Raw genomic sequence first — 14389 nt, forward strand, 5'->3', positions numbered from 1 at the left:
CGTCTCCGCTCCCACTCGCTCTGATTCCGCCGCGCTGGCTCGTCTCTATGGTTGGCAGTGCCTAGAGCGCCCCCACCGCTCCTCTCGCGACCGCACGTCGCTAGCGGAAGTGACGTTACTTCCGGATCCCACCGCCTGCCGGGATCGAGGCGGAGCGGCGCGGGGCCGCCATGTCGACGTCGCTGGGCTCCAACACTTACAACCGGCAGAACTGGGAGGATGCGGTGAGCTTGGGGAGATCCGGCCGGCGGCGGGGGGCCGTGTTGTGGGGCTGCGGGCTGGGCTGGGGCGGCGCGATGGGGCCCCTAGGGCCGGGGTTGGCTTCTGCTGCAGAGCTGGGGAGCGCGGGCCTCGGGAACGTCCTTTGGGCTGGGTGTGTGTAAGGTGGGGTGTGAGAACAGGAGCGGCTGGCCTGCTGCGATCCTTTAGCAATAAGGGCGTGGGTTGCAGCTTCTCAAGTGGCCTTCTGTGAGCCGGTCCTGTGAGCAGCTTGTTAAGTCAGGCTGGGTTCGCTCGGCAGGATGAGCGTAGAGGGTGATTCCAGTGCTGTTGTAATGATTTGATTGCTCGGTGCATGTTTTCTTTCTTTTTTCTCCGCTCAGGACTTCCCTATTCTGTGCCAGACGTGTCTTGGAGAAAACCCATACATTCGCATGGTATGTGCTTGTGGCCCTGTGCCCTTCATTGGGTGCTGATGGCCGTAGAACTGTTCGGTTTTGAGAGCTCAAGCAAGCTTGGGTGCAGGAGGAGATGCTGAGGACATGCACTCCTGGTTCCTTGGCCGTGCACTGCAGGGTTTAGTTCGTGCCTTTGTTAGTGCATCACATCACGGTGGTCGGTGCAGGGTTTAACATTAACTCAGTCAAAAAGCTGAGCAGGATGTCACAGTCTAATGTCTGGAGTGCAGGAAATACCAATAAAGCTTTGGTACCAGTAAGTCATGTGATGTGGGAAGCAGCGAGCTGCTGAAATATTAAATAGATGAGCACAATCTCTAAAATCTGCATAACGTGCTCATAAAATGAGCTAGAACTGTCTGACAGAGGCTGCAGACACTAATTTAAATCCTGCTTTGTTGACCTTGGTTTCATCTGTCCAGGATGAGTCAGGCCATTCCATGCTGCTTTTCCCAGTGCTCAGTCCAGTTACATAGGGTATACCTTTCGTTTATCTTTGCCCCAAGTTTGCTGAGAGCTGTTATATTTTTATGGAACGTGACTTTATAGTCCATATAGATATCTAAAAAATGCTTTGTTTTGGTGTGTTTGTTTTATGCACTTACATCATTTTCACTTAAAAATAGTATTAATAATCTGTTTCATGATTGTTTTTCTTTGGTGCATGAGGTGGGGCTCATAATACTTTGTTTTAATGAGTGCTTCTAAAACAGAAATAGGTTGAGAGTTTCTTAGATTTTTTTTTTGGTCCTGTTTGCCAGGCAAGAGAGATTCTGCTTAAGCACCAAAAGTAGAGGTGAGCGAGTCTGACTGCAGTATGATAAGAACAGGAACACTGTGCTATAAGTTCAGTGATGACGTTTCATCATTCGCTAATGATATTTTGATATTTCATATTTTCTTTTCTTTTTATTTATTTATTATATTTCAGACCAAAGAGAAATATGGAAAAGAATGCAAGGTATGTTCGTTGTCTTTTGAAGAACAAGCTTCTGAATTGGTGCACAGCTGGGAATAATGTGTGTTTTAATATTTTTGAAAGCATCTGCTGGCTTCAGGAAAGTGTTTATTTTGGCTAAAAGCTTAACATTTCATGCAGTTATGTCCGTGTTAGGTATATAATTTTCCCTGTGTTAGTTATTCTTGAGTTGTAAAATTACTGCTAACAGAGTTAAGATTTGCTCACACTTATGAAAATTATTAGGTTTTGATAAAGTATTTCATATTTTCTGTTGAAAGTTTGTTTTTACTGCTACGTGATGCATAAGTAACTGAAGTTTAGGTTTTGCTGTGAATCTGTTATTTTTTGCCAGCTAATAATTTGTGTTAGCCATTGTACAAAATAAGACAGGTTTGTATCTGAGAGAGCAAGAATTATTTTGTGTTTTCTTGCCTTGAGTTGTCCCTCTGCCCCTTTTATCAGTTGTCATCTGAGGTAGGGACAAGCTACGCGTTGAGATCTTGTTATCTTGCTTCTGTTCCTCAAATATACATGCAGCAGAAGCAGATGCATTTTTCCAACACATAACATAGAGGGCAGTACTTTTTGTGTCAGTAAGCTCTCACTGGGCTTGCTGCTATTTCAGTGACCTCTCAATTTACACATAATTGGTAATTTTTCTCTAATAGCTCCATGCTGACATCATTTGGAATAAAAAATGAATTCTTCCTGTTGAGTAAATCTGCTTTCAGCATTCAGGTTATTTTAATAACTCCAAACCTTCCAAAAGCTTCCTCCTGTCACAGTAAGGCAGCAAATAGCAATCAGCATTATCCTAAGCTCTTGAACTTTTTTTGCCTAGAACTTTGCTTAAGATTTCAATGAGGCTAGGCGTGTTTGAGTTTTCCATTTCCGTGCAGGAACTCAAATGATATCTTGGCTGTGGTGTGATAGCAGCTCAGTTGTCTACTTTCTGTCTTTCAGATTTGTGCCAGGCCTTTCACAGTGTTTCGCTGGTGTCCTGGTGTTCGTATGCGTTTCAAGAAGACAGAAGTATGCCAGACCTGCAGCAAGTTGAAGAATGTCTGTCAAACCTGTCTGCTTGATCTGGAATATGGTGTGTACCAAAAACGGTCAGCTGAGAGAAGCAGCAGTTCTGCTTGCTTCTGAAGTGAAAGCTTCTTTTAAATGTGTGCATGAAATTGGTGTAGTTGCTTCCAGACTTTGAGAAGAGCAAGTCTTTGTGATCAGATCTCTTCTGAGATTCAGGGGCAGCCTGGTGTTCTTGCGCAGGAGACAAGTTATCTCTGCTTAACGTGAGTTGTAGTAACTATTTTTTTGCTCTTTCAGCTTGTGCTTCATAGGGGTTTTTTGTTTGTTTAATTCTAGGTTTGCCTATTCAAGTCCGGGATGCAGGACTGTCCCTTAAGGATGAAATGCCTAAATCTGATGTCAATAAAGAGTACTACACTCAGAACATGGAACGAGAGGTAAGAAAGTGTCATTATGATTATGATCTCTGTATGGATGTGTACAGGGAGGAAGGGGGTCAAACACACTTTCTCTGAAAAAGAATGACCTACATCATCTTAAAATCATGTGCTTGTTTTCATTCTGCATTACTTGTCAGTATTGTGTGTGTGTGTATACAATATGTATATATTTACAATACTTTCCCTGCCTTTTAACTGCTGTGTAGATAGCCAACTCTGATGGCACCAGACCAGTTGGTGCACTAGGAAAAGCTACTTCTACCAGTGACATGCTGTTGAAGCTGGCTCGGACCACTCCTTACTATAAACGTAATCGTCCTCACATCTGTTCCTTCTGGGTAAAAGGGGAATGCAAGAGAGGAGAAGAATGTCCTTACAGGTACGTACACAACTCAAATAGTTGCTGTTCACCGTGGTCAGATACACCTCCCCTTTGGGACTGAAGAACAGGAAATGCTGCAGTGGGCAGGAGGTGCAACGTTGTGATTCGAGTTAGTGTGAAATTTGCAGTAAGGTGGCGTGCAGCATCCATGAATAAATTTTTGTTGTGACAGGCTCATTTGTGAGGAATTTGCTGCGTAGATTTGTAGTGTTTTGCCAAAGCAGTGACTGCAGCTCTTCTCTTGCATAGTTCATTTCTTCTCATCGTGGCGTCAGTCCCCACAATCAGAGGTCTTTGTATTTGAACAAGAGGCCATTTGAAATCCAGCTCTTGTAGTACTGAATGCTTGGCTGTCAGAAGTGCCATTCATTCTGAACTCCAGGCAGTTCTGCCAATAGCATGTTGATAGCCCCAGTCTGACTTCTTCGGGCTTTTTGTTCCAATTTGACATCTTTCTGTGAGCAGAGTTAAGCATATAAGCAACCAGATGGTGTTTAGAGGGGAAAGTAGTGGATGAAGTCATGTAAGCTGCAGCTGTGACGGGCATTAAGAAATACTTTGTTTGCTGAACCCCAGGCATGAGAAACCTACAGATCCAGATGATCCTCTGGCTGATCAGAATATCAAAGATCGTTACTATGGAATTAACGATCCTGTAGCTGATAAGCTTCTGAAACGAGCATCGACCATGCCTCGACTGGACCCTCCTGATGATAAGACTATCACTACGTTGTACGTTGGAGGGCTTGGAGATACTATCACTGAATCAGATCTCAGGTGTGTTGGTGCATTTGCTTGTATGTTTTATGCTTTGGGTACTTCTCATCTTCAAGGGAGGAAATCTGTCCTTCAAGGGGGGGAAAAAAAACTGGCTTTCAGTTTTCTTTAATGGGGAGCTTGTTCGTAGGCAAGTGCAGAGGAGTGCCAGCTTGTTGGAGAACAAATAAACAAGCACATTTCAAGAGCTTTGATTAAGAGAGACATCTTAAAGATGAGTCATCTTTCTGAATTCTTGGGGATAATGTGTTATACTTTTTACAACAAATTCTGTATTTTCTCTCTAGTTAGCTGCTGAGAAAAGCCCAACCTAGCCTAATCCTACACTAAAGCGTTTATTTTATTGTTCCATAATTACATGGAAGAGCAAGTGGCTTGATTTGTACTCACTGCTCTGAACTGATGATGGAGAAAGGATCCAAACATACCTATTTTATCACATTTAATTGCTGTGTATTCTGTGGCTAAGAGGAGCAGGGTTTCATACTCTCTTATCCTCCACGCAGAAATCACTTCTACCAGTTTGGGGAGATCCGGACAATAACAGTAGTGCAGAGGCAACAGTGTGCTTTCATCCAGTTTGCCACCCGGCAAGCTGCAGAAGTGGCTGCTGAGAAATCTTTCAACAAGCTCATTGTCAACGGTCGCAGGCTCAATGTCAAATGGGGAAGGTGAGTACTGGGAGTGACATGGAGACACATTATCACTTTCTCAGTTGCCATGTGTATGCTGTCCTCGGGGGCTTGCTTCTCAAATAGGCAGAACTATGTGGATCTTTATTTAGTTTATGTAATCTTGAGAGCTGAATTGGCTGTTAAGCTGAAGTAGGTAACGAGCTGATACATAGCTGGGGTTCTCTTACAGTCTGTTTTTTTTTTTTTCTTTTTTTTTTCCCCCAGCAATAGGATCTGGGTTCGAGATAACACAAGCTGTGTAGGGAGTTTGCTGGTTGAAGGTCACAGATGAGTTTCTGTGGTTGTGCTTCCTCTCTACATCTTGTAAACAGTATTTGCATACTTGAATCCAGCCACCTCTGAGTGTAATTTTTGTTCAATTCTGGCCTGCAGCAGTGAATCTAAATGATGAAATGTGGAATTATTGCAGTGTATCTCCTTACCTTGCCTTTTCTCATCCTTGTCTTCAAACTTTTGTCCGTTTTTTAGGTCCCAGGCAGCAAGAGGTAAAGAGAAGGACAAGGAAGGTACTACAGAATCTGGGATAAAGCTTGAGCCAGTTCCAGGACTTCCCGGAGGTAAGGGAGTAGATTTCAAGCTGACTTGCCTCCATGGGAAGGGCTGGAGTTAAACCTCTGCAAGCAATATCAGCTCAGAACAGCAGAGGCACTGGTGAGCCCAAAGCAGTCGCTAGGTTTGCGGCAGATCAATCTGGAATGGGAAGTGAGCTTTGTCTAGAAGCAAATTCTTGCTGAAAAGAAGGTTGTCATGTGATGGGTGAATTAAAGTTACTCAGTTCCAAGATACTGGCAACACAGACGGTTCAAGGCTTGATTCATGTTTTTGTAATTCGTTGAGTGTTGTGTGAAGGAAAAAACAAAGCTGGCTTCTGGTGGATAAAAATGGGGGGGTGTTCAGCAGTTCTTCCACAAGGGCACACTGATTGTTTCTCCACCCTGAAGGAAGATGCTTCTGCAGCTCTTGCCTGAGTATTTGGGATTTCCATAACCACAGTGTGTTTGGTTTTTGTTGTTGTATCGTGCAGCCCTCCCACCTCCTCCAGCTGCAGAAGAGGAGGCTTCTGCAAATTACTTCAATCTACCTCCAAGTGGCCCTCCAGCCGTGGTTAACATTGCCCTGCCGCCGCCTCCTGGCATTGCTCCACCACCACCTCCAGGTACTTAATTCTCCTCTTCAAATGAAAATATGTAAATTGGTGATCCAGCACGGATGGCTAGAGATATAGTCCTTCTTGCTCAGCTGGACTGTAACACTGATGCATGCCCTATATTGATTTTCCTCATCCCTGATCATGCAAACTAAAACAATTGTATGAAATGAGCTGTCAGCACAGTTTGATTAAACTGAGCTGCCTGTTGTGGTATGTATTCACTTTCAAATTTTCAGGCATGTCAGAGATCCCTGTTACTGGTATTCACATCTACTCAGGGTATTTGCTGACTGTGTACATGGTGCATTAACCTGAACATCAAAGGGTAATTCTGCAGCTGGTTAAATGCCAGCCCGTGTTCAGCTGTGTCTATATCTGTTTGAAGACAAGTCTTTTTGTGGGGCATCATGTCTTGTGGATGTAATTGCTCCACAGCTAAGTAGAAAGCAATTTAGATTGACCTTAGACACACGTGCCTGTCCCCCACCAGCTTTTATCTGTGACTAAAGAAATGTACTGTTTAAGGATTGGTCCCAGTTTTACTGAAAAGAGAGGAGGGATTTTGAAGACTTGAGGAATCATGGAACCTCTCTGACGTGCAGCAGTTAGCCAAGTGTTTTTCATCAGTACTTTCAAACAGCAGTAGGTCCACATGAGTGTTCTGTTGCTTTGTCTGAACGTGACAGTTTTTTTTTCTGCAGGTTTTGGACCACACATGTTCCACGCCATGGGGCCACCACCTCCCTTCATGAGAGCCCCGGGCCCCATTCACTACCCATCTCAAGATCCCCAGAGGATGGGTGCCCACGCAGGAAAGCACAGCAGCCCCTAGCACGTCGTGCCACCCTTGTCATTTAAGTAAATGTTATTTTCTAGTTACCATGGTAGTGCCGTATGTTGAGCTGTGGGTGAACTAGAGAAGCCTTATTTCCCTGCTTGCAGACACTGGGCAAACTGAGCTCTGTGTCACTGTTAGCTAATCAGATCGTTAAGACATCCCAGATCTCTCATTTAGTGTATAGGGGTGGGGAGGGGGTGGGGGGGGGCAGAAAAGACTGTCAGGTGGGTCTGGGGATCAGATGTATCAGAATTACAGTGCTGTTAGTGTATCCCATTTGCACACTTTTGAAATAAACTTCTGGAAAAAACAGACTAAACCCTTTTCAAACCCATTTGGTATCTTCAGTCTGAACATTATGGACTATTTAAATGTGATGAGAGACTTCTCTACGTCAATTAAGTAATGACTTGTTATTCTAATTAGGTATTAATCTTGTAGTATTAAGCCAGGACAGTATAAGAGCTGAAAAACAAGCTTATCACATGTGCCAAACTCATTGCTTTGCCTTACAAGTGCCACAGAATTGCTCCCTTTTTTTTTTTACTAAAAAAAAAAAAAAAAAAAAGCTTTTGGTGCTTTATTTCTAATCCTACATATCCTGAGTAAGATAAGCAGCAAGCAGCCTGCTGATAGTGCAGGTGTGACCTGGAGTGACAGGTGAGCAGTTTTAACCTAATGAAGGTCCCCAGAGGTTGGGCTTCTGCACCCCCTGCAGCTGTCAGCAGCAACGTACAGCTGCAAACTTGTCCTGTGTATTTTCAGAGCATGTTTCAGGCTTTCAAGGGTTTTGGATACAGTCTTGAACTGTGAGATGGATCAGGTGTTTCTGATTTGATAAGACATGAAACCTTTCTTTTTTTTTTTCCTCCAACCGTAGCATTTGTCTAGGAGCAACTGTGTCTTTCATGGAGCCTGCAGTTGAATAAGATGTATGGGCACATGGCTAGAGAATTTTAAGGTGATATGTATGTCTGCTGCTTGTAATGGATCTGTGGACATTTCTCTGTATAGCAAAACATGATGGGACCTGTTCTGAAGCCTCATTTGCTTGTTTAAAAAAAAATACATTAAAACACATGAATTTTTCAGTACTTTGCTTTGACCCTGGAGCAGGGTGCCTGAGGACTTTTGATTTTATTCAGCTGCCACCAAAGCAGCTACAAAGTGTGCTGTAACAGTGAATACACTTCTAGTTCTCCGTACTGACCTATAGGACCCAGAGGCACTGAGCACTGATTCTGCTGAAAGCATGTGGTGCTGTCAGAGGCACGGCCCCAGGGACACAACTGGGGCACAGTCTGCACTCCCTGGTCAGGAGTTTGGCTCTCATCAGGTGAGAGGCAGCCCAAGGCAGCGTTGGGGGAGGCTGGGGCATGTTGGTGGGTCAGGAGGGCTGCTGCTGCTGCTCTGGCCCCAGGGTTCCAGTCAGGGCCCATGAGCACTGCAGACAGAACTCAGGCAAGCTTTACATGATGGCAATTAATTTATTTTCTAACCAAATCCTCAGAGGTAAGCATTTTCTTCAGCTGGTGGACAAAGGGAAGAGAGGTGGGTTTAGAACAGATCAGAAGTTGTGCACTGTAAGTTTATAACGTTAAAGGAATAGACCTTTTTTCGTCCCATTTGCTTATCCCCTTGTGCTTCTGTGGGAAAAACAGAAATGCAAGTTTCCTGCCTGTATGATGTGTTGCTGCAGCAGAACTCTTGTTTGGGATTTCCTCTATGCATCCATCTGCATAGCATCAAAAATATATTTTATAAGTGAGGCAGCTGTTAGCTGCATTTTACACCAAAATTTGCTTGTCTAGTTTAACCACAGTGGTGTAGGAAAAACACACTTTTATCCCAATGCTCCTTTTATCACAAGGTTAAATAGAGGTGAATTAAGAACTTGACAAAAGCAGTTGTAGAAAGCATTACAGCTTTTTGTTAGTGCTCAGCAGGACTTTTCAGGTGCTCTGGATGGTTGTGCTGGGTACTGCTGTTAGCTGCATGTCCCACTGCCTGTCACTGCTGGAAAAGTTCCTGTAGTCAAATCCTCACTGCTGATACTCACATTATGGAGAGGCCCGGGGTTGCTGTAGGGGCACAACTGTGCTGCTGTTCCTCTCCATGGATGCTGAAGCTACTCAAATACCCTGGCAGTAGCATTCAGATCTGTGACCCATGCAGCTCTGCAGTGTGTCTAGTCCAGCAGGGCCTGATCCTTACTCACCAGCTGTATGAGGGCAAGCTGACATAAGTTGATCGAAGAGCTTAAGTTGATCTTAAGGCATGCAGATAGGAGGAAGGAGGAGAAAATAACAGCTGTAGTTAGTCAGTAGTTCAAGGAAAAGGCACAAATATCCAACTCTTGACCTTTTCCTCGTCTCCAGGCTGTGCTGTACGTGTGTTGGTAAACAAGCAGGTCACCAGTTCATCATTTGCTTTTGCTGTCCAGCCAAGCCCCACATAACTGCATTTAACATGCCGGTGCCTCTGGTGACTTGTTCTGCTGGTGTTTGTCAGCATTCACCTCCTCTCGCTGTCCTGAGCAGCACGGCAGATGAAGAGTTGTCCTTAAGATGGAATTTCTCTGCAAAGACACCACCTGTCAGAGCAGCTCTTGTGTGTCAGCAAGCAGCGAGGCTGCTCGGTGCGTTGCAGCTGGTGGTCCTGCCATTTTCCAAAGCACGGGGGAGAGAACAGCCTGTTCAGGATTTTTGTGTGGTGACGGTGATGGGAGCTCGCAGGGATCTCCTTGCATCAGCGATGAGAGCTTGGCTGCTCAGCTTAGTGCTAAACGTCCTTGTGACAGTGACTGGCGTGGGGAGAATTCAAAATGGTCCCAGACCTGAGCTTGTTCAAATCCCATAGAAAAGAATGACAACACGAGACCACTAGCTTGTCTTTCACCAAGTGCCAGGCAGGAAGATTTCATCCCCTCTCCCCTGCTGTGCAAAGTACGGCTCACTCTAGCGAGAAAAGCATCCGTGGCGATGGGGAAGGGAGCGTGGGTGCTACAGCTCATCACTCTCAGGCAGAATTCGTGCCCAGCCTTGAGGGACTCTGTTGAAGTTGGGTCTGCGGGAGATCACCTCCAGAACACTCAGGTCCAGCTCGGCAGGAGGCACATAGAAGAGGTCGCTGAGCTGGGCTTTGTCAAACGGCGTGGGAGTCCTGTGGCACAAGAGAGGGTGAACTTAGCACAGCACGTAGATGGTGTGCATGTTTTGAAAGCAATGCATAAAGCAGGTCTGGGAGCTTTAATTCAACAAGCCCAGCAGTACAGCAATAGCTTCCCAGGATGCCCTCACACTCTGCTTGCTCAGCGGTGTACTTCTGTACAGAGTGAAGCTGCATTCGAGTTTGGGCAGGCTGGGGTGGTGCTTCTTGGTGTGTGATTGCTCATGGCTGCTGGTGCATTTACCACAGTCTGTTTTCATGAGATGTGAAAAGGGGTTAGATTAAGAGAGACCCTCTGGTCTACAGGCAGCAGCTTGTTCACAGCTAATGTGTTCTGCAGGGGCTGAGGCTCCTCATGCTGCCTTCTGATTGCTCTAGCACATGTTCAGGCAAATGGCTTTCTCCTGGCCCTTGTTCCACCTCGCCTTTTGGGACAGCTCTTGAGCTATGACTAACAGGAGGAGCAGTGCGGGGGCAAAGAGCTGTCGTCCCTTTCTGGAGAAATGTCGAAAGGGAGCGGGGTGAGCAGTGCCAGCACCCAGAAAGCCAAGAATGTTGGGTTTGGAACGCCACGCTGGGGCTCATCTATCAATAAGGCAGAGCTGGGAGTGTTTGCTTTGGGTAGCACTGTGTGAACATGAGCAACGTGGCACTGTTTTGCAGCAGTGTCCTAGGGAGAAATAAGAGGGGAAAGGTAAATGAGAGGCTGGTTCGGAAGCTGTCTCTGTCCCATTAAGAGAGTCATTTTCAGAGCTTTGTTTTCACTCTCTCTTAAGGTAGCAAACTTCAGCAAGCTGGCTGAAGGTCTGTGCTTCACAGCGTGAAAGCTGAGAAGAAATCAGTCTGCTTTAAAGCAGTTGCTGTTGAGATGGTGAACTTTGCCTTGCCCCGTGACACATTGGGATTCACCAAGCTCTAGGCAAGGCTGCTGGCTTCACGCTGGCTGCTCTGTTCCAAAAAGCATGTTTTTCTGCAGTTTGGTATTTGATGAACTGAGAAGTGATTTAAAAGCCAACAGCTTGGAAGATCATGACAAGCCCAAGTTGAAAGCAGATTGGCTCTCTGAATCTTCATGCCTCAGTGAAGAATTAGAGGAGGTGGTGAGAGGCTCGGTGTTAAATTAGCATCAATCTGTATTAAATAACAGTTCAAGGCTTTAAATAGAAAGGCAGCGTGTGAGAGGGGAGAAATGGTGCAGGGTAAAGCATCATTCAGAAACATGCCCTTGCTCGAGTCTCTGTCCATAAATAAATACTGAGGCAGGAAGATGGGTAAATGCTGAAAGGAAAGAGCCAAGTGCTTACAGCAGCTCCCTGGTGTTACTGCACCACAGCACTGGAAGTGAATAGCTGGGAAGCTGTGGGCTGCTTCTACCACCAGATATCCTGAATGGCCACCAAATGCTGGTAGTTTTTCCTTGGCAGTGCCCATTCCAGGTGTTAACTTTGCTCCTGGTGTAACTGGGAGGCATGCAGGGGGCACAGCAGCTGAGCTTTGCTGGAAGCAGCTACAGAGCACAGAGCTTGCCAGGCTGAGTCACCAGCAGCACGGCTGGAGCCTTCTGTCCCAAACAGGTGTTTGGAAAGGAGCTGGTGACCTCTTAGCACCTTGTGAGAAGATTAACCTTTGCACCCCTGTGCTTCCAGCAGCTGTTTGGCTACCTTAAGAAAATTAGGAGGGAGATTTGGTGCTGCCTGTGCCACTCCTCCACCCAGCTCGGAGCTGAGTCTGACAGAGAACATCAGAGAACCCTTCTCCAGGATTGAGAACAAGCCCTCCAAGCTTCAGCAGGTGTTCCTGAGGGTACCCGGTAGGATGGATGGATGGACGGATGGACGGATGGACGGACGGACGGATGGATGGATGGATGGATGGATGGAGGTGCCCCAGGCTGGGGCTGCTCACACCTCAGCCAGCCTTACCTGTTGAAGTTTATGAAATCCCCATGTGGGAGTTTCATGGGCAGCCGGTTCTCACTGCCCACAGCCTTGTCCTTGTCATCCATGTGTCCGTGCCACGGGGAGCGGTAGCCCTTGGGAATGGCTGTGACATTGAACTTCTCTGGGGGCACTTCTTTGAGAGGGGTTGAGTACCCTGTGGGGAGGGTGTTACATACATGTAAAAACATTGCTATATTTATATATCTACACATCCAAGGGGCTGTGTGGCAACACTGGGTTTCTGCAGACTTCAGGGCATGTGCAGAGCTTGTGGCATATCTGGGATGAGGAGGACCTCTTCACTCCTGGGTGAGGGCTGTTCCCCATGGGCAGGAAGGGAGGGAAGGGAAAGCACAGCACTCAAATCACGTCCTCTGAGGAACAGACCATGGTGCACTGCCCAGCTGCCCTATAGCACTGCGTGGAGATCACAACAGGGTCAGATTTGGGATGCAAGCTTACCTGGTGCCAGAGAATCTGGATTGAGGACTTTGATCATGTGCAAGACTTTTTCTGTCTTTTTGGGCACCTCGGGAGGCCCACCATGGGGTGACACTGCCACGTGCAGCTCGGAGTGAAAGCTCTGCTGGCCCTCAGCATTCCCAGCCTGTGGGTGGAAGGGTTGGGGGCTCAGCCTGCCCGGCTGTCCAAAATAGGGGAGAGAGGGATGCAAGCAGGAACACTTTGATGCTATCTTTGATGCTGTCTACTCACTGTCCACTCATTGACTGCTCCTTCTCCTCTCTCGGTGCCATGTGAGCCAGCTGGCCCTGGGGGCTGCAAGAAGGGGAGGACAGGGCTCAGAGCTCTACTGCCATCCCCTTGCTGTGAGTGGGATGCTGGACCACGCTGTGCACCCAGCCCACTGAGCCACCTACTGCAAAGGCTGCAAGAGGTGGGGGACACCACCCCACCCTGAGCCAGGCACACACCTTCCTGTAACCACTGGGGTGCTCAAAGACAAAGCGCTGCATCCGCTTCTGCCGCTGCTGGAAGAGCTGAGAGCCACGGTTGGTGCTCAGGGAGAGCTCCTCCAGCATCACATCCTGTGGTGTGCTCACCTTCTTGCCCAGGTCCAGCTGGGGTGCTGAGGATGGGAGGGGAGAGCACAGATGAGGCCCTTGTTGTGAGGATGGGGGTTGCTGTTGGGGCTTGGCACTGTGTGTGTGTCCTCTGCTTACCATCTCCAGGATCCGGTTTCATGATGGTCATCGCCTGCTGCCACGCTCCTGGGGCAGAGCTGTGGGATGAGGACGACTGCAAGAGAAAGGTGGCCCTGGGTGATGGCTGGGAAGGGGAAGCTGTTCCCCACAGCAGCATTGGGGATGCTCAGAGCCCTGGGGATGCCCTACATGTGAGTAGAGCTGCGTTTTTGTGTGCCCACCCCAATCTTTGCATCTGTCACCCCTCCCTCTCACTGCAACCAGAACCCCCTTGGGAAGCCTGGAGTCATCTTGTATCTTGATTTCCGTTTTGTCTTCCTTTAGGGCAGAAATATGCCCAGCACTGCCTGCAGCAAGGCGTCCTTACCCCTGAGCCCCACTGGGAGCAGCACTGTGGGATCTGGCTGCTCCCACCGTTAGCCTCAGCAGAGCTATTTTCAGCTGCTGGCCGCAGGAGCTGCAACTCTGACCCCTCAGGGCGAGGAACCGAGGAACCCAGCCTATGTGGTGAGCGGGGATTCAGGCTGTCACCTTTTCCTAGGAGCCCTGGTCAGCTCCGGGTCCCCCCAGGCTGTGGCTGCGTGGTGCATGGCACGTGGTTCTTTGCCAGCTCTGGCTCCGATGTTGCCCATCCTCAGGTGGCAGCAGCATGGAGGAACAGGGAACAGCTCATTCCCCTGCAAACCTTTTCCTGGCTCTGTCTGCTCTGTTCCATTAGGGGGACCACACCAGGACCCCAAGGCTGTGCTGTCCCCAAGCCTTGTGCACCCACCCGTCCCTTGGCCCGAGCGCAGCACCACAATCCCCTACCTGGCCAGAGGATTCCTTGTGGTAGCAGGAGCTGAGGATGCCCTGTGGTTGCACAGTGTACAAAGACACAGTGTGGCTTCAGCCAGCAGTATTGGGTGGCCCCAGCTGGCACCCTGTGCTTCTGCTTCTCGCCCCGTGCTGGGCTCTGGCTGGGATGCCAAAGTCCTGCTGCGGAGCAACGGTTATTTCTGGCTGAGAAAGGGGCGGAGCGGGGCTGATCCTTGGGGACAGGGATGGTGCCACCCCAGCACTGAGTGGGGCTGACCCTTGGGGACAGACCCCCAGGCAGGGGTGGTGGCTGTGAGCAGGAGGTGACTGCGTGCACCCAGGCACCTGGGGACGGTCAGAAGCAGGCA

At 47.9% G+C, this 14389-nt stretch overlaps 2 protein-coding genes across 2 annotated transcripts; one reads left to right on the plus strand and one right to left on the minus strand.

The window, feature by feature from the left end:
• The first annotated feature begins 96 nt into the window (after positions 1-96).
• Positions 97-8018, plus strand: RBM22 (RNA binding motif protein 22). Its single transcript, XM_031598268.2, has 11 exons — positions 97-224; positions 603-656; positions 1609-1638; positions 2602-2734; positions 3007-3107; positions 3317-3489; positions 4069-4269; positions 4776-4940; positions 5433-5521; positions 5989-6120; positions 6816-8018. The coding sequence occupies exons 1-11, from the start codon at positions 171-173 to the stop codon at positions 6944-6946; spliced, it is 1263 nt and encodes a 420-aa protein (XP_031454128.1). The 5' UTR covers positions 97-170; the 3' UTR covers positions 6947-8018.
• A 99-nt stretch (positions 8019-8117) lies between these two features.
• Positions 8118-14262, minus strand: MYOZ3 (myozenin 3). The gene is made up of 7 exons (XM_090150852.1): positions 14034-14262; positions 13242-13317; positions 12993-13147; positions 12775-12837; positions 12523-12667; positions 12043-12214; positions 8118-10114 (listed from the first exon to the last, which is right to left on the minus strand). The coding sequence occupies exons 2-7, from the start codon at positions 13270-13272 to the stop codon at positions 9955-9957; spliced, it is 726 nt and encodes a 241-aa protein (XP_090006978.1). The 5' UTR covers positions 13273-13317; positions 14034-14262; the 3' UTR covers positions 8118-9954.
• Positions 14263-14389: the final 127 nt, after the last annotated feature.

The sequence above is a fragment of the Phasianus colchicus genome, chromosome 15, assembly GCF_987193195.1.
Source record: "Phasianus colchicus chromosome 15, bPhaCol1.hap1.1, whole genome shotgun sequence".
Taxonomy (NCBI): Eukaryota; Metazoa; Chordata; class Aves; order Galliformes; family Phasianidae; genus Phasianus; species Phasianus colchicus.